The 17,994-nt window shown below is 43.8% G+C and overlaps 3 protein-coding genes across 9 annotated transcripts; 1 reads left to right on the top strand and 2 right to left on the bottom strand.

The window, feature by feature from the left end:
* Window positions 1-59: 59 nt before the first annotated feature.
* Window positions 60-12,335, top strand: wrd (Protein phosphatase regulatory B subunit well-rounded). Of its 6 annotated transcripts, none has more exons than XM_036817706.3 (10): window positions 60-199; window positions 1,861-2,282; window positions 3,372-3,410; window positions 3,621-3,795; window positions 7,794-7,990; window positions 8,066-8,400; window positions 8,467-8,697; window positions 8,776-9,168; window positions 9,268-9,511; window positions 10,563-11,045. In XM_036817706.3, the coding sequence occupies exons 2-10, from the start codon at window positions 1,911-1,913 to the stop codon at window positions 10,707-10,709; spliced, it is 2,133 nt and encodes a 710-aa protein (XP_036673601.3). In that variant the 5' UTR covers window positions 60-199; window positions 1,861-1,910; the 3' UTR covers window positions 10,710-11,045. The 6 variants fall into 6 exon arrangements, with proteins under 6 accessions (XP_036673601.3, XP_036673599.3, XP_036673606.3 ...); XM_036817704.3 differs by having other exon boundaries at window positions 68-199; window positions 1,719-2,282; XM_036817709.3 differs by lacking the exon at window positions 60-199 and adding an exon at window positions 525-542.
* Window positions 11,993-15,974, bottom strand: cdm (importin-13-like protein cdm). Its single transcript, XM_017086173.4, has 7 exons — window positions 15,672-15,974; window positions 15,045-15,541; window positions 14,304-14,985; window positions 13,644-14,243; window positions 13,241-13,576; window positions 12,633-13,192; window positions 11,993-12,568 (listed from the first exon to the last, which is right to left on the bottom strand). The coding sequence occupies exons 1-7, from the start codon at window positions 15,825-15,827 to the stop codon at window positions 12,484-12,486; spliced, it is 2,916 nt and encodes a 971-aa protein (XP_016941662.3). The 5' UTR covers window positions 15,828-15,974; the 3' UTR covers window positions 11,993-12,483.
* On the bottom strand, window positions 15,840-17,980 carry LOC108018613 (uncharacterized). Of its 2 annotated transcripts, none has more exons than XM_036817717.3 (4): window positions 17,748-17,980; window positions 16,902-17,269; window positions 16,039-16,838; window positions 15,840-15,981 (listed from the first exon to the last, which is right to left on the bottom strand). In XM_036817717.3, the coding sequence occupies exons 1-3, from the start codon at window positions 17,793-17,795 to the stop codon at window positions 16,073-16,075; spliced, it is 1,182 nt and encodes a 393-aa protein (XP_036673612.3). In that variant the 5' UTR covers window positions 17,796-17,980; the 3' UTR covers window positions 15,840-15,981; window positions 16,039-16,072. The 2 variants fall into 2 exon arrangements, with proteins under 2 accessions (XP_036673612.3, XP_065721424.2); XM_065865352.2 differs by lacking the exon at window positions 17,748-17,980 and adding an exon at window positions 17,399-17,581.
* Window positions 17,981-17,994: the final 14 nt, after the last annotated feature.

The raw sequence follows: 17,994 nt of genomic DNA, 5'->3' as shown, positions 1-17,994 counted from the left end.
TTAAAACATAAAACTAGATACAAGTGTAAAAACTATCGAAGGCCCGCGACATCTGGCAACGCCGCCGCACGCCTGCAGCCCTGGCCTGGCAACTCTATTTTCTATTGAGCACCGACAACGTTGCGTGAATAAAACAGTTTACATAAATTATTATTTACAATTGCACTGGCCGTTGATGTTGTGCGTTCGCAGCTAAAAGGTGAACTTGACCCCGGTGCCGATAGTCCGCCAAGCAATTAGGTGTGAAATTCGCGAGCGAGCCTTGTGAAATTCGCACGCGAAAATCAAAGCGAATCGCAGCGATCGAAGAAATTGCAGCGCAAATAATTCGTAGCCTCGGCTGAATTTCAACGCGAGAGCGGTGTGCGTGTGTGTGTTTGAGTGTGCTGTGCGAGATTCTGTGATTCTGTGTGCGTGTGCTAGCGTTTTTGTTAGAACTCGCATTTTACGTAAAGAACCAGCTTTTATCAGCAGTGAATTTGATGTTGGCGAACCTATATCGCAGCAGGGGCAATTTGAAACAGTTCTTGCAGCTTCTGGCGGTAAATTGGCACTATTTGCCCCCATTATCAACACCCAAACCCCCCTTTAAAAAGAATAACCCAAAAACCAACCTCGCCCCTTGACATTCAAAGTTATATTTATTTCCCCCTTACATGCATATATATATATATATCTATATAATTATTGTGTGTTTGGGTCTTGGAAGTGCAACTATTAATCGTGCCTAGTACACATTTTATTTTTATGCTCTCTCTCTCTCTCTGGCTGTGCTGTCTCTTTCTCTCTGTTTCACCCCCTTTTGAAACTGCATATTTGCTCAGTGCTTTAACAATATTTGTGTTGAAGAATGCCCATCCTTGCACCTCCAAAAGAAATGCAAAAAATAGTAAGAAAAAAATCACCAACACCACCCAAAAGCGCTCTTCTTCCCCCATTTTCCTTGGCATGTCTGGCAACCCTGGCAATTGGTCGACGGCCATTGCTTCGCAACTTGTTGCTCGTCCCTCGCATCGCTAGCTCTCTTTTGCTCTCCCACTCTCTCTCTCGCGAGTGTTTTGGCATTTTTGTTATTTATTTCCGTTTTCCGTAAGTTTTATGCGAAGCGAAAACAATGAAATGCCTGTGCTAAGTGCTAATGCGATAGTTCCATTCGGTTCGAAATTGAAATTCGAAGATTCCTAAATTTTTACCACCTGTCCAATTGTAAGTTACAGCATTAATCGGGGGAACGTGTTTGGTACCGTTTAGAACCGGATTTGCTATGCTAGAGAATAAGAATATGATCGTGCTGCTGTGGGGACTTCTTGTGACAACTTTGGATCTCCGATTCGAAGCGGTTTTCCGCCATTAAGGCAATTCCAATTGGAAAGCGCGCAGCAAGAGATTCTAAAAGGTTGCTCCGTTTCCCATTGGCAATGTGTTTACAGTGGAGCTAAAGCGACTAGATACTGGAAAATATTACAAAAAAATAATAGTAGTAGATAAATTAAAGAAGAAATGCTTTTGGAAATCCGATTTGATTTATTTGCTAATAAAATAATGAAAATCATAAAAAAATGCCAGTGAACCCTTGGTTTATTTTGAACCCAGTTGTATGAGAATGCGTGTGTGTTGATTGTGTTTTTGTGGCTTTAATTGCATGGTGTGTGTTATTGCTGTTGTTATTTTTCTTTTAGTTATTGCTACGTTAATTTCTTTCTTTCGACACTCTACAGTGCAAATATAATTTTCAGATAGCAATCAATTGAGAGCGGTCCAACCCGGCTGTTGTATTTGTTTGTTTGTCCGGTTGTTTACGTTTTTTTTTCGTTTATCGCTGGTTTTCATTTTGAATTTTTTTTGTAAAAAAAAAACAAGAAAAAGGAAGAGCACATCCAAAGAGCCCAAAAAAGAACCGATTGCGTATTATGGATAACGAGGCGTTAGAACCAACAACAAAGAGCAGTACGTCGGCAGCGGCGCCAGCAGCAGCAGCAGCAGCAGAAACAACAACAGCAACAGTGGGAGCAATAGGAACAGCAACAACAACAAGCACAGCTTCAGCGGCAGAATCCAAAATCGAAACGGCCACAAACAACAACACAAGCAGCAGCAACAACATAGTCATACCGGCATCGGCCACTAACGGTATCAAAGAGAGTAACAGTAACTTAAGTACAACAACAGCAGCAGCAGCAACAACAATACCACCAGTTGGAACAGCGGCGGCAGCAACAACAACCACAACGGCTACCATACCAATTGTGGTGACCAGCGGCGGTGTTCCAATCAGCAGTGAGGTGAGTAGCTGTCCCCCCAAAAACACCACCCAACACCCACCACACTCCCCCACTCACTCACTCTCTATCTCTGTCTCTCTCTTTCACCTGTCGCCCTATATGCATGCCTACCGTTATTTTGGCATAAACGTAAACCTTAGAATAATGCTTACTCGTACTTTTTGTATGTGTATGTGTGTAATTGGCACTCCATGGAGCACAACACTTCCTTGACTTTATCTTATCTTATCTGTACAAATGATGTGTGTTATTATCCCCTTTCCCTTTGTCTACCCTTCGCACGATTCCAGTTAGATTGACCAACACCAATTAGATTCACATTGTTATTTGTGTCGTTTGGATAACAAATCGAATCAGAAATCTATCACAAGTGCTCGACAAGCCAATCAGTACTTTCCCCTGTTCCCTACTTCCAATTCGCCTTTTTTGGTAAAAAATCTGATTATCGGGGATTATTAATTTTTTTTTATAATTTTGGATTCCATTTTAAAGAAAACAATTAAATTACAATATAAGTATTTAAACTTGTAAGTTTAAAAAGCATCTTACATTTTTTGCTTTATAATAGTAATTTTAAATCGCCTTATCTTAAAAGTGATTATGGGTAATATACGAATTACTTCAAGTACGACGATTGTGTAGATAATAAAGGCAATCTAGTATTAATCATTGCTTTTACAATTACTTTACAAATCCTTATCTTTATAAATTACAAAGATTTCTGGTTTTTAGTTTCGACATTTTAAAGCCAACTATAAAATGTTTGGCTCCATTATATAGAGTCCATATTTACAAATACTATCAAATTCACATGCCTGTTTTCAAATTTAACCATAAAAACCAAGGCAAGCACTTTGCTTTTTGAAACTGCCAGCAAGAATACCTATATGTTAGTGCCTGGAAATGATATGTACATAAATGCAAAACCTGAGATTGCGACACCACCTGATACCTGGTAGATGCCAGCAATATAATCCAATATGTGTGTGGAAAGCCCTCCGAACTCCGAATTCCGACCTCCAAGCTCCCTGACCCAGTGCACATCTCAATGTTCAGCATTACTAAACTCAGACTAAAACACACCCACAGGCAGCTCGTCTTAGGCGTCAAGGATTCGCCCAGTCCAAGGTAAAAGCGATCGCCGAAATGGCAACGAAGGACCCCATCTGCTTTGCTCTGATTTTGCAAGTGCTACGTTTTGAGTATGCTTTCTTTACGACCATATGTGTATATTGCTTTGCATTCGTTGTTTCAAATATTTTTTCATTTACTAACCATAAGCCATACTGTTGATGTGGACAAGATAACAAGAAATGTGGTAATTGTGCGCACTTGCAGGCTAACAAAGACAAGGACAGCACTCCACCGCGGGATGCACCGCCGCCCACGCCGATCACCAAGGGTCTGAACCTCACCGGCACCCCGCTTGTTCGCAAGGAGAAACGCCAGGCCAGCGCCCGATACAATGCGTCCAAGAACTGCGAACTGACGGCCCTCAGTCCCCTGAACGAGAGTGAGTAAGCCCAAAAGGATATGTTATTCTATAATATATGTATTTCTAATAATTAAGTTGGCTCACTCACCAATTTGCAGATCGGTTGTATAGGATTGTATGGTCTGTTTGGTGTAGCATACTTTTCGAGGCAGGGTTCCTGTCTGACTGATTTGGAAAATCATATAACTTTTTAAAAACTTTATTTGAAATTCTGTGTTTGCAACTCCTAGAACCCAAAAAAAGTTATTTTGTTTTATATTATTTTAATATAATTCTTTGTTTTTTTTTATTTCCCTGTAAGAAGAAAATTTTGAAAATATTTTCATTGAATTTTTTTAAGTAAGTCCATTAATTTAGCCAAGCCATCTAAATCTACAAAACATTTACATGTATATTAAATCTTTTTATTAAAAAGTCTATAAAAACTAAGTAAATTTCCGTTGTTAAAAGAAGAGCTTCAGAATTTACAAAAGGCACCCTTGCTATAATAGAATCCGATCTGCAAGTTTGTTGAGAAGAGTCGTCGGCGTGCCGATCTCAGAAGCTTTTGTTAGCGGCGCTTGATTAATTTCGCTCAGCTGTTGCAATTTGTTTATTATTTGTTAATCACGTACGCGAAAGTTAAAGGTCAAGGGAGTGTCGTCTGATTAGGTGGGTGGCAACACTGACGCACGGCCCACCCACACACCCGCACATCCTCAGCCGCATCATTTACACCTCTCGCAAGCTCTCTTTCTCCATCTGCGAAACTTCAACACATGCGCTCTCTTCGCAGCCTCTCATAAACCGGAAAAAATTAATATTGCGATTTTTTTACACATCATTTGCAGCAACATATACCAGAACTCCCATATCATAAAAAGATCTTCACAATCTTAGCAATTTAATAAGCAAATATCAAATCTATATTTATTAGGCTGAAAAAATCAAAAAATCATTTATCAGCGGTTGTATTTGAACTCGGGCTTTGTTTTTTAAGGGTATTTCCTATCTTCAGCGAAATAAAATAGTATGCAACTCTGTTAAATCATCTCTCATCACGTTACATAAATATTGAATTACTTATTTTTACTAATGTTTTTCGATTTTATAAAGATCTGATTTTTTTTCTGTGTAGTATTAATATCGTCGAATTGTTATTCGCTTACCTTTCCGCTAATTGATTGGGCGGTTTCGACTTACGAATCGAATAAACACATTTTGCTTGTTCAATATTTTTGTTTTATTAGGTTTAATTGTTGTTGTGGCTCTCTCCCACTCTACCGCTCTCCCAATCACCCACCCACCCACTCATTTTTTCTCTCTCTCTTTTGAATTTCTCTCCATTTCGTTCTCTCGATATCGATTTTTCCGATTGGCGCAGCAGTCGAAGAAACAAAAAAGAACCGTTTCAAGACCGTGCAACATCGAGAGCCCCCAAAAATTTAAATATTAGTTGAGAATATTCGTTCCCCTAGTTAATTGCTCTCCTCTCCTTTTCCCTGATTTTTCCCCCTTCAAATCGTAAGTTTTTTATAGATTTTTTAAGCCCACTGTATTGGGAAAATAGAAAACTTTTAACCAGAGGCGTTGTCGTTCATTTCCATTTTCATTTCCATAGCATATCATTTCGTTTTATGTTCCCATCAACGCATAATCGCATTTGGCATTAATCTAAAACCATTATCTATATTGCAATTCCATTACAGATTCTATAGTTTCATGCTTAGCGTGCCCAAATTGAGTTTCTAGTGTAGTGTTTCTCATGTGTTGTTGTTGGTCGGCGGGGGCGGCTGAAGAAAAAAAGAAAAAGGCGTTTCGAATCAAGATTAAAGTCCGAGTGCCGATTTGTACCAAGTGCCGGCACTAATGAGATGGTCTTCGGTGCTATGCTGCTGACGGGCAACGGGCTCAAAGGTCCCAAACAGCAGCAACATCAGCAGGAACAGCAGAATCAGCAGGAGCAACATCCTACCCAGCGACAGGAGCAATCCAAACCGGCTGTCATTAGATCCGCCAGCAAGGAGCAGGATCCTCAGCCGATTGCAGCCGGGTATTATGCCCTCGGCATACGTATACCCAAATCGCCATCGTTTCACAGTGGCCTAGATCAGCTGGCCGACGACGAGTTGGAGGATCAGGATCGGGATCAGCAGGGTCAGGAGCATCAGCAGCAGCAACAGGCCGGCAGCAGATTCAAGTTCACCAGCGTGGAGGAGCTGAAGGCCAAGTTTGAGGGGCGGAAAACGCCCCTCTCGCCACCCGAGGCAGGAGCCGGAGCATCGGCAGCCGGATCAGGAGCACCCACCACATCCTCCTCACCCTCGTCCTCGTCCACCAGCTCCAATTCCTCGGCCTCGGCCCTCTCATCGCTCTCCCAGGCGGCCTCATCCTCGCTAGCCTCGGCGGCGGCCAATTCCTCGGCCTCATCCTCGGCGGCCACCTACGGCGGTGGGGCCAATTCGGCGGCAGCGGCTCTAATAGCCTCCTCGCCATTTGGATCGCAGTCCTCCACTTCTTCGTTGTCGCTATCCTCGAATGCCGGCATGTCGAAGAACACGGCAGGAGCAGGATCCTCCGGATCGGGATCTGGAGTGGGTAGCTCGACGACAGCGGGCCCCACGAATACTGGCAGCTCGCTAGTGTCCACTCTGGCGCAACACTTCTCGGCGGCCACATCCGCCGCAGCTTCGGCGGCAGCCGCTGCCGCTTCCTCCGCCTCGGCGGCGTCCTCCTCATCAGCTTCCTCATCCACCGCCACCAACAACGCAGCCAGCTCCATCGCCGCCAGCAAGGTTTGCAGCTTGGTTATGCCTACACACACTCAGCGAACCCAACACCCAACGAATCCACAATACTCCACACGTAACCAATTCCGCACCACCGAAATCACAGATATGACACTTTCTTCAAAACTTTCACTGACTGTATCAGCTTTTGGGATAGGAATAATTAGGATATTATAAAATTTCATAAAAAAAATTAATTATTCCTTGAAAAGTAATTTGTTTTTTGATAAAAATGTAAATATATATGTTTACCTAAAGAAGCCGAGTACTAAGTTAAACGATCAGATCAGGGTTTTTAAAATTTTCTCAGGCCCTCATTAAAGCTAATCCAGTCAGTCAGTTTCATTTCACTAAAACCACACACTATCTGCTTCCCAATTGAACGAACCGAAAGTTGATAAACCAAAAAACTACTCTGCTCTCATTTCATCGCTACCTCATCCTCCAGTCACCTGTGAGCGCGGCCGCGGCCATTAAGAACATACTGAATGCCACCAAGAATGTGGGCACTAGTGCTGCGGCGGCGGCAGCAGCGGCGGCCACCTCCTCCTCATCATCCTCATCCTCCGCCACGCCGGTGGTGCCGTCGTCCGCCGCCGCCGTCGTTGCCATTTCCACAATCAGCGATATGCCCGCAGAGGAGCTGCGTCCGACGGTGGCCCAGAATCTGGTGGGCGGCATTAGCATCTCATTGGGAATTGGCCAGCGCAATGGCGGGGCCGCACCCGCGCCATCGGCAGTCTTGGCGCCATCGAACGCCTCCACCCTGGTGGTGACCACGTCCAGCCTGAGCATCCGGCAGAACGGTGACATACTCCCGGGTCCTCCAGGAGGTCATCCGGCGGGTCTCCAGGCATCGCCCCAGACGCTGCAACAGCTGACGGGCAGTCCAGGAAGGGCTCGCGACCGGAATCTGTTCTACTCGCCACCCACCGCTTCGGTTGCCCTGGCGCTGCCTGCACTGCGAGGTTGCTATCCAAAGTGGCTCCGGGCCAAAGGCTATGGGAGGAGTTGCCCTATCCCATTGCCCTTGGGCCTTGAGGCCCTTCTTGAACTACTTGATCCTTTTTTCTGATCTTCATTACTTTCGTTTTGAGTTTCGCTTGCCTGCTTTTGTTGGTCGTTTAGTAGTAGAGTTGTACGTTTTATATATACTTTGTATTAAGATTCATTTCGTATGCTTTATTATAGAAGACATATCATGTGATGGCAAGTAATCTGATTATGTTTTTGTTTGTATTGCCTTAGAAACGGCCGCTAGTGAACGGGAGGAGCTGTTCATACAGAAGATCCGACAATGCTGCACACTCTTCGACTTCTCCGAGCCGCTGAGCGACCTCAAATGGAAGGAAGTGAAGCGTGCGGCCCTGCACGAAATGGTCGATTTCCTCACCAATCAAAATGGCGTCATCACCGAAACTATTTACCCGGAGGCGATCAACATGGTTAGCTCACACTTTTGCTACTTAATATGCTAACTTTTCAGCTAACAACACACTTATATATTTGGCCCTTACCAGTTTGCTGTCAACCTTTTCCGAACGCTGCCGCCGTCCTCTAATCCGAATGGCGCCGAATTCGATCCGGAGGAGGATGAGCCCACGCTGGAATCGTCGTGGCCGCATCTACAACTTGTCTACGAGCTGTTCTTGCGCTTCTTGGAGTCACCGGATTTCCAACCAAACATGGCTAAACGTTTTATCGACCATCAATTTGTATTACAACTATTGGATTTATTCGATTCGGAGGATCCACGTGAACGTGATTTCCTAAAGACTGTTTTACATCGCATCTATGGAAAATTTTTGGGCTTGAGAGCATTTATTAGGAAACAGATCAACAATGTCTTTTACAGGTGGGCTTGATTTTAAAAAAACACTAATATGAATCAGTTCTTAAACCAAGCACTTCATTTTTACAGATTTATTTATGAAACAGAGCATCATAATGGCATAGCCGAATTGTTGGAAATCCTGGGCAGCATTATTAATGGCTTTGCTCTACCGCTGAAAGAGGAGCATAAACAATTTTTACTTAAGGTATTGCTGCCATTGCACAAAGCCAAGAGCCTCTCCGTCTACCATCCGCAGCTCACCTACTGTGTGGTGCAGTTCCTGGAGAAGGACCCTAGTTTATCCGAGGCGGTCATCAAGTGAGTAAAGGATATCAAGAAAACCCCATTAAGAAAGTAATTATAAAATGTAATATATTTCTTAAATATTTTCTGCAGAAGCCTGCTTAAATTTTGGCCGAAGACGCATAGTCCCAAGGAGGTGATGTTTTTAAACGAGCTAGAGGAGCTATTGGACGTGATCGAGCCGGCCGAATTCCAGAAGGTTATGGTGCCGCTTTTCCGCCAGATAGCCAAATGCGTTTCCTCGCCACATTTCCAGGTGGCCGAGCGAGCGTTGTACTATTGGAACAACGAGTACATTATGTCGCTGATAGCAGACAATTCGGCGGTGATATTACCCATCATGTTTCCAGCGCTCAACCGTAACTCAAAGACGCACTGGAACAAGACCATTCATGGTCTAATCTACAATGCGCTCAAGCTGTTCATGGAGATGGATCAGCGGCTTTTCGATGAGTGTAGCAAGAATTACAAACAAGAGAAACAAATGTAGGTAGCGGGATATAATATACTCTAGTCTAGTAGAATTTTAACATAGTTTTCTACCTTATTAATAACTAATGCATGTTGTTTTGCCATTCCTTGTAGGGAGCGTGAGAAGCTGTCGCAAAGGGAAGAGCTTTGGCAGCAGGTGGAGAGCCTGGCCAAAACCAACCCGGAATGGACGAAGGCGGGCCGCTTCAATGACTGCCTGCCGCTCAGCGACAACCGGGCCCTTTACGATCAATACAGCGAGAACAGCGATCTAGCCTACGATCAGAGCGAGCAGAAGGCGCGCCAGCCGCCGCCTCCGCTGCCGCCCCAGAAACAGGCGCTCCAGGAGCCCCGAGAGGTGAGACAGGCACTTGCCACACTAACCACACTAAACAACTACTAATCCGCCAAGTGTGATCTTGGTGTCTGCTGTAAGCTGTGAGCTGTGCCCAGCCAAGGCCCACTCTGGTTCAACTCTAATTCTAATCGAACGAATGTCTGTTAAAATAATCACACTCATGTCATTTAAAAAAAATACATATTTGTATATCTTTAACTTTGTCTATTTATTTATTTACAACTTATTTGGTTACCTCACTGTCTGCCAACCTAAACGAATCCATGAATCCACCCACGACACAAAATCTTTCAATACCTGTGTCTAACATTTGGCTTGCACTTTTGGTTGAGCGCAGTGGTTCACCTCATATGAAATCGGGCGGAATCCATCTATTAATAGTATTTGTTATTAAGTAGTTACTGATAATTTGCATCATCCACCAACTCATTTGTGATATTTCTTGATATGAGAATGTGTCTCTTTTGTAACATTCATTTTGTTTCCATGATAGATTTATTCTAACTCAAAAATTTTAACTTTTAACTTGTTCTATAAATATTTCCTATTTCCGAGCATGACTCTAGAAATCTCAACCGATTTTTCTTGCAATTCCACATTTCAATTGCAAGACAATCTTTGGGTTGCAAGACAATCTTTTTACAATAATTACTGTAAACAAATAACAAAATTGACCAATGGAATCTATTTGGAATATTTTTTAACAACTTCTTAATGTACCTTTTTGAATCGCAATATCATTGTTAAAAACTCAAGACCCAACACAAAAAAACACTTACACCCATTCGATCTCTAACGGACTTTGTAATATATATAATTCGACTTATGGGTTAGTTGATGTAAAATTTGTACTAATGTTGTCCAACTGTTGGGCACCTTGGGATCCACCAAAACCCAGTCCGATTTCGGGTTCCATCAAGCACCCGCACTCGATATCGTAACGAAAATCACCCTGCACCTCCGTGTAACCTCACCTGTCCAGTGTGTTGAGATCCAATAATCCGTTAGTGGGTCCATTTTCTATTGCCAAACCCCTTCCCGTTCCACACAGATTCGTGGCGAGCGGAACAAGGACAAGCCGCTGCTGCGCCGGAAATCGGACCTGCCATCGGACAGTGGAACCGTGAGGGCGCTCATCGAGCACAAGCGAACGGATGAGTACCTCACCACGCCGCCGCCGGATGGAAACAACTGCTAGGCAAGGAAGCTGGTCAGACGAAGCCACCAATATTACATCTTTGAAGCCCGAGGCTTTGGGGACATAGTCCAGAAAATACCCAAATACACACTCCAAACTTAGGCCAGAAAGCATATACATATACACACGCCCAGAGAAGAAGGATATATCCGATAGGATCAGCACAACTAGAACAAACAATTTTGAAAGATGCTTTGGTGTCATCGCATTTGCATTTTGGGGCTTAGTGGGGGCGTGGCATCGGAATGCAACCCAATTTCTTTATATAAACATACAAATTACCTATCTATAACGAAAACGCATAGTACCAATAAAGATCTAAAATCCCAAACGAGATCGATTATATTGTTATTTTGTTTGCGAATGTATTTTGAGTTTACTTTTCTTCGATCGCATGCCAAAGTTAAGCTTTCTTTTAATTTATTTTTGCATTTGCATGCTGCTGCTAGCGTTGCTTATAAACTAGAGCTCTATAGATTCGATCAGATATGCAATAATTTTTGGTATCCTAATTTTGCTCTTACCATTTCAGTAAAAACGTGAATATATAATTGTACAGTTGAATTTGAATTTTCTAACTTAAGGCGTAGGCGTTTACCACCTTGATTGAGTATATCCCTCGACTTCTGCCACATACTTCGACATAGCTATATGACATCCAATCCTCACGACATGCATACACAAACATACTAAAATTTACAAATATTATATGCTATTTAGCCTAGCAGTTAGCAGCTTACCTATAAATATTTATAAAAAAAAACAAATTACCCAGAACAACAGATAAATTGTGGTATGTATGTACATGAGTGTATTTTTGTATGTATTACATATTATATATAGAAATATATGTGGGAAAACTGTATTCCTAGAGATCGAAAAACGGAATTAGGAATTTTTCGCTTCTTGAGGCCTGTCGAAGGATCCTGAAGATCTTGAAGAAATAAAGAATGTGCCAATATCTGGGCCCCTAACCACAGTTAATATCCAGCAGGAGAATATATATATATTTATAAGCATCCTTCTATCGTCACCAATCCCCATTCATTCACAACAACAGACTTGGACTTTGCTGGTCGTAGCATCTACTTCTATATGTTAATCTAAATATATACCTATTTAATATTGGATCCGTGTCAGCCACTCGTTTGGTTCTATAGTCATTAACGGGTCCGTTAGACAAAAATGCAGATATTCTCAACTATTCTGGATAAAGGCGACGAAGCAGATCAAAAGTTTTGCTACCACTACCCAGTGATGTACACGCCAAGAAAACGAAAGGCTTCAGTTTAGCTATAGACACAAATATATATTATATAAAGAGATGTATTTACATATTTTTGGCATTATAGATACATACACAATGTGGAAAATTGCAAACAATAATAATGCGGAAAGGTAAAAGGGAAAGTAATTCTTAGAAAGGCAGATTTTTTCATACAGGAAACGGTGAAAATCAAACTTTTCAATATAAGAATTATATTATATATAAAAAAAACTATAATATTTACTAAAAGTGAAAACAATAAATAAACCGAGTTGTACACCCTTTAATAAAATATATGTGCAAATTGTAAATGGAGCATGTAATTTTGTAAAATTATAAATAAAAGTTTATCGAGTCGAGAGCTATTGAACCTATGCCAGAGGGGCAAAACTTAGGATCGAGGAACATTTACAGAGCTGCCTAATTACAAATAAAATTTAATTAAAGAAACTAGATCAGAATCCGGATGGATAGATGTCATTTGGCCATTTATTGCAATAAATTTATTCACTGAAACTTTTCAGTGAGTCCTCGCGTCTTTATAGCCATCTCAGACAGGTGCTGCTGCAGCAACCTCTTGTTGACCTTTTCCCTGTGGATTGAAGAGCACAATCTTTAAAGAGAATCCCCAAAGAGGAGATCGATTTCCCACTCACTTCACTATTAGAGCTGTGTAACGCGTTTTATCCGCGTCGGTTATAAGTTGAGTGGGGAAATTGGGGGTCGCCATCAAAGTCTTCATCCATACGGCCATCTCAGCGGGATATTTCTTGTTCATCGCCAGGAGAATGTCGGCAAACTTGTCCACTTGCGATCTCGGCGTGAGATAACCCACGCACATCATCGCCGTGTAGAGGGTCTGCTCGCCAGTCGCGAGAACCACTTCGGTGACGTGGGGATGGTTGCGAGATTGCATTACAAAGTGGGCAAGAAACTGGATGCTGTTTCGGATGGCTCCACTCTCCGGCAAGGTCATGCCACGTTGGGCATAAAAGACCAGTCTATCGTAGGCCAGTGTCTTGTCCTCCAAGACTTGTGGAATTTTCTTGACGATCTGCGACAGGCAGCCAAAGAAAGTCTCCATAGTGTCGGAGATGTTGGAGAAGTTCTGCTCGGGAGTGCTCTCAAAGAGCTTGAAGCTGTGCTGAATAAACTCCCTCAAAAGCTGCTGCATCAGCGGCTTGCAGCCCTCGTCCTTGAAGAACATGACAATGGCCTGGAACAAAGAGTAGTATTATCCTTCTTACTTGACAGGAAATCTCACCGTTTTTGATATCTCTAATGTGGGTGCGCAGCATCTAGTCTGGAAGCTAGCCACAATAAAGAGGCAAAGATCCTGAAGCATGGGTTGGAAGCTGCTCCTTAAATTCATTATTGCATGCTTCATGGCACTGCATGCGGCCTCTAGAACATCAATTTCCTCTACCCACATCTCGGCGATACGTTTAAAAATGGGCATGGTTCGCTGCATTACAAGGAGAACTGGTTGGACAATAGGTAGTGCCTTTGTTTCATCATCCACATCTGTGTTTAATGACGAGAAAAGTGTCGAGATCATATTCAGCCGGAAGATGGTTCGAATCCGAGCAGCGGGAGTTTTCTGTAGGTAGTAAATAAATGGGTATGAGGCATACTATACTTCTAATTCGAATTTAATGTTTACTTACCGACTCTGCTTGGCAAATGGCCTGTAACTCCTCGAAGCAGGGACTTACAATGATGTCCAAATACTTGGGTATCTCTTCGGGCTGCAACAAGCTCATTAGCTTGCCGATGCTGAACATGAGACGTACCGAATCTGAGTTCTTCATGCGTCCCGTGTTGAGGGAGGCATGACATGCATTCAAAAGCGGATCCGCGTACGGTTTGAGCTGTAGCTGACAGTCCCGGCACAACTCCTTGAGGCCAAGCGTGGCCTGGGCGGACATTGAGGAGTTCAGACCGCGCACCAACAGGTTGATGGCTGGTGGAATGTAAGCGGGATTCTCCATCAGCCAATTGCAATAGGAGCCAATTGTCTCTAGTGCAGTGCCCAGTAGCTTGACATTGAGCTTCTCGTATGGGATCTCGGCCAGAACTCTCATTAGCCTGGGTATCTGACGCGACTCTTCGCCGCCAAAGTGCTCGGCCACCGACTGGAAAGAATAGATGCATGCCTCCAGCTTTGTCCAGTGAGTCGGATGTCTTTGCAGATCGGCAATGGCCTCGTCCAGCATGGCGGCTAGGATCTCTAGGATATAATCGTTTAACACGTCGTAGCAGTACATCTAAATAAGAAATAAAATTAACTAAGAAAGAGCCATATAACAACCACAATAGCCACTCACAAAGGTGTCGGAAATATCCTGCCTGTAGCATCTGAAGCACTCCAAATCATCAGAATTCCACTTAGCGAGAGACTTCTCGTCCGGCTGTTCCGATTTCCTCACGAGAATTCTGGTGAGGTGGGCGTACAGTGGTTTAATGTATTCCCAACATTTGTGCTTCTGTTCATCGTTCTGCATGGCGAATACCTCATCCTGCAGCATGTACCAGAAGGCCAAAGCCATGGTACTACAGGACTCCTCTACTGGATAGATGCCCGGCTTGTCGGTGCAGTGCAGAATCTCTTGCACTATGCGATGGACGAGCACAGATAGTTCCGGATCTGATGATGTGATGCCGCTGAGCAGCAACGTAGAGTGCCGCTCCACGGAGGATACGAACAGCATGTAGATGTGAACAATGATGTCCTCGTTGTCATTTTCCCTTTTCCATTCAGTTTTGGTTATTTCAGCCAAAGAGTCTAGAAACATTTTAATGAGTACGAACGCAGTCTTCGGGTAGTTATGGCAGTCTGGCTGAATGATGATGTTAACCAGCGTCTTCAGACAAGACTCTGCTAGCTCATTCTCATCGGCGGTCATGCAACCATCACCTGCATGAATGCAGGGCCAGTAGCACTTGTGCACCACTTCCAGGAGCACGGCTGTGATGGTGACACATCCCTCAATAGAGTAGCCGATGTTTCTGGTGGAGATGCAAGCTCAATTAGCTAGAATTCAATGTTGTAAATTGTAAAAACTTACTTAATCCAGGTGCCTACACACTTGACAGCCCGGTTCATATTGCTGTACGTCTCTGCATCCCAAACACGGTTCATCTGGAGCTTGAGATACCTCTCGGCGGTCTGAAGAACGAGTGGCACTCGCTTGCCGATCTCGGCGCGCAGCGTTACCCGCTTGACGGAGGTGTGGATGACCTGGGCCTCCTCGGGAATGGCTTGCAGCACCTCAAGCATGATCCACAACTGCACATCGGCGCTGACATTGGGCATCCGCTGGTTCTGGAACGTGTTGATCACCTCCTCGATGGCTCCCGGCCATTCGCCCAGCATGTGGACTATGTAGGCGCCCAGCGAAATGCACAGGCGGTTGAGCACGATCTTCGGCCCGCCGGCAAAGCGAACGATAGACTCAAGGATCTTCTGCTTGAGCTCCTCGCGGTTCTCTGGCGGCACTTCGTGCCAGTGCTTCATAAGCTTCGAGTGCAGTGTGATGGCACCGAAGAACTGCACCTCCTGGCTCTGCGTGGGTGGTCGATTGGGTGGTGCAGGTGGCAGGTGGGAGTGGGTGTGGGAGGTAGGTGCATTAGTATACATATCCGGGGCTATCGATGCATTGATGCGCAGGTCCTGCTGGGTACTGGGTACTCACCTTGCCGAGCTGCATTAGCTGCCATGAAAACTGCCAGGCCTGTGGACTGGCCTCTGCATCGGTGAGCCATTCGTGGGTGATCGCCTGGTTCTGCGAGTTTGATCGATAGAAGGAGACAACGGCCTCCTCCAGGCGCACAATGTCGATGGGTTCCATGGGCGATTGATATGGATACGGCTGTTGCTTTTGCGTTTGCTGCCGAGGGGCAGGCTCCTGTCCGTTGTTAATCCTCGGGTGGTGGTGGTTTTCTTCGCTGCGTTGGGCGAATGTGACCGTTCGTGCGTCGTTACGAATTGCCGCCTTCATACCGCTGAGGATGGTCATTTTGGTCACTCTGCATACCTGGGCGCGAAATTTGATTACTTACTACATTATCTGGTTTATCCGATGTTGGTGAAGATCTAACATTCAAAGTTGACCTTCAAGTGCCAGCAAAAATACACTATTTTGGAGCACTGTTGAGAAATTAAATCTCTGCTGTCTTCGTCGATGTATAGCTCTATCACTTCGTTCGGACAGAGGTCCGTAACGAGATCGGGATCGCACGTATCCACAGGAGTGCGATCGACGACACTCCACTTATCTGTAACCAGAGTCGGGTTCTGTTTCTCCATTAACGAAAACATGCTACACAATGGCTCGCCGGGTCGCACCAGAGGCAGTACGAATGAACATCTTAACAGATCAAAGAATTTTAAAAATGGCATGCACGAATGGGGTGGGCACAAGGAGTCCACCGCGCTGACCACCCAATTTGCGGTCTCATCGTCCACGCACACGATTAACAGATTCGAACCGAACTTGGCCATCGAGACGCAATCGCTAAAACGCAACGCCGTAATACTACATGATTCATATAATTGAAATATGTGGGCCACCACCGCTTCCGCGTCCACATCTTCGCAGCAGTCCAGATTGCTGACCACCAACCCGTAGCGCCTGTTTTCGGGCATAGTACGTGCGTAGGGGGGTCGAGTATCGGGCTTGTTGCAGTTCTGCTGCTGGCAGCAGTCCTTTGTCCTGTCAATGCACTGCGGATTAGCCACGCTCGAGCTGCTCGAGGGCTGCTCCTGCTCCATGCTCGAGGACGACTCGCATTTGAGCTCATCAGCAGCGGCCAGGATCCCAGACCTGGGCCGATTGTTGTGCAATAGCACCGACCTTGTGCTAGGGAATTAGAGAATATATTAGGATCATTAATGCAATATTTCGTTTTTTTCACTTGCTTACCTATCGCCAGCTGCCAGTTTATCCAAATTAGGGAGCCTATTCCTTCGCAAACCCGATACGGCGCTGCTACTACTGGAAGACGGATCCAAAATCCCAATGTACTCCGATTCCACAGGTTGCCCATCTCTCTTTAACTGCCGGTAAAACGACAGATTTGCCAGGTAAGTATTGCCTTGGAATACATGGATAAGCGCATCCTTTCCCGAATCTTGTGCTCTCATAACGTCCGAAATAACCTCCTTGTCTGAAATTCTCTCTTCAGATGTATAAATATTAATCTGAGATAGAGGAATCGCTAATACTGGCTCCAGCTTTTGCTTTAGCTCGAAAATTCTGTCGTTATCATTTATTTCGAATAATATTGGATCCTGTAAAGGCGTAGACAGAAAAGAGAAAGTTATTGAACCGAGAATTTAAGTTTACAAATTAGCAATCCGCGCGAAGAGATTTCCGTGACACCCGAGTGGAGTATACGATACTGTTTCCAAAAGACTTACCATATCCTGGCTATTTTCAGAACTTGAAAATACTTTCACTAATAACATTTTTGACTGGGTAAAAATTACGTGAGACTACGCGAAATTTCCGTTATGTAAGTATGAAAAGTAGCACCAAAAAAATTTTTAATATTTTACAAAACAGGCATTAGAAAAATGAATGTGGCCCGATTGGAAACTGGTAAGAAAATAAACCTAGACATGGGCACCCAAAAGTTCGAATGGATAAAACGTCAAGGCACTCTAGATTTAATCGATCAAATTGTTTTCCACACTACATTTTTCCGAAGAGATTTCCGTGTCACCCGCGTTCACGTAAAATTTGCGATACAATTTCCCAAAGACTTACCATATCCTGGCTATTTTCAGAACATGAAATTACTTGCACTAGTATCATTTTTGTTTATCTAAAAATTACGTGAAACTATGTGAAATTTTAGTTACTATGTAAGTTTGAAAAGTAGCACTAAATAATTTGTAATATTTTACAAAACAATTATTACTATGTAAGTTTGAAAAGTAGCACTAAATAATTTGTAATATTTTACAAAACAATTATTAGAAAAGTTGGTTCGAACTGAACGGCAAGTAGTATG

Source organism: Drosophila suzukii, chromosome 3 (genome assembly GCF_043229965.1).
Source record: "Drosophila suzukii chromosome 3, CBGP_Dsuzu_IsoJpt1.0, whole genome shotgun sequence".
NCBI classification, from domain to species: domain Eukaryota; kingdom Metazoa; phylum Arthropoda; class Insecta; order Diptera; family Drosophilidae; genus Drosophila; species Drosophila suzukii.
This window is presented reverse-complemented; position numbering and strand designations above follow the sequence as displayed.

Bases quoted from the DNA above. Each gene is read 5' to 3' on its own strand.
- wrd (XM_036817701.3), top strand. From the start codon at position 5,631: ATGGTCTTCGGTGCTATGCTGCTGACGGGCAACGGGCTCAAAGGTCCC. The intron at 6,552-6,993 runs GTTTGCAGCTTG...CTCATCCTCCAG, and splicing joins GCTCCATCGCCGCCAGCAAG to TCACCTGTGAGCGCGGCCGC. The intron at 9,512-10,562 runs GTGAGACAGGCA...CGTTCCACACAG, and splicing joins CGCTCCAGGAGCCCCGAGAG to ATTCGTGGCGAGCGGAACAA.
- cdm (XM_017086173.4), bottom strand. From the start codon at position 15,827: ATGGAACCCATCGACATTGTGCGCCTGGAGGAGGCCGTTGTCTCCTTC. The intron at 14,986-15,044 runs GTAAGTTTTTAC...CATCTCCACCAG, and splicing joins TGTGTAGGCACCTGGATTAA to AAACATCGGCTACTCTATTG. The intron at 12,569-12,632 runs GTGAGTGGGAAA...TTCAATCCACAG, and splicing joins TACACAGCTCTAATAGTGAA to GGAAAAGGTCAACAAGAGGT.
- LOC108018613 (XM_036817717.3), bottom strand. From the start codon at position 17,795: ATGATACTAGTGCAAGTAATTTCATGTTCTGAAAATAGCCAGGATATG. The intron at 17,270-17,747 runs GTAAGTCTTTGG...ACGCCTTTACAG, and splicing joins CTGAAAATAGCCAGGATATG to GATCCAATATTATTCGAAAT. The intron at 16,839-16,901 runs GTAAGCAAGTGA...CTAATTCCCTAG, and splicing joins AAACTGGCAGCTGGCGATAG to CACAAGGTCGGTGCTATTGC.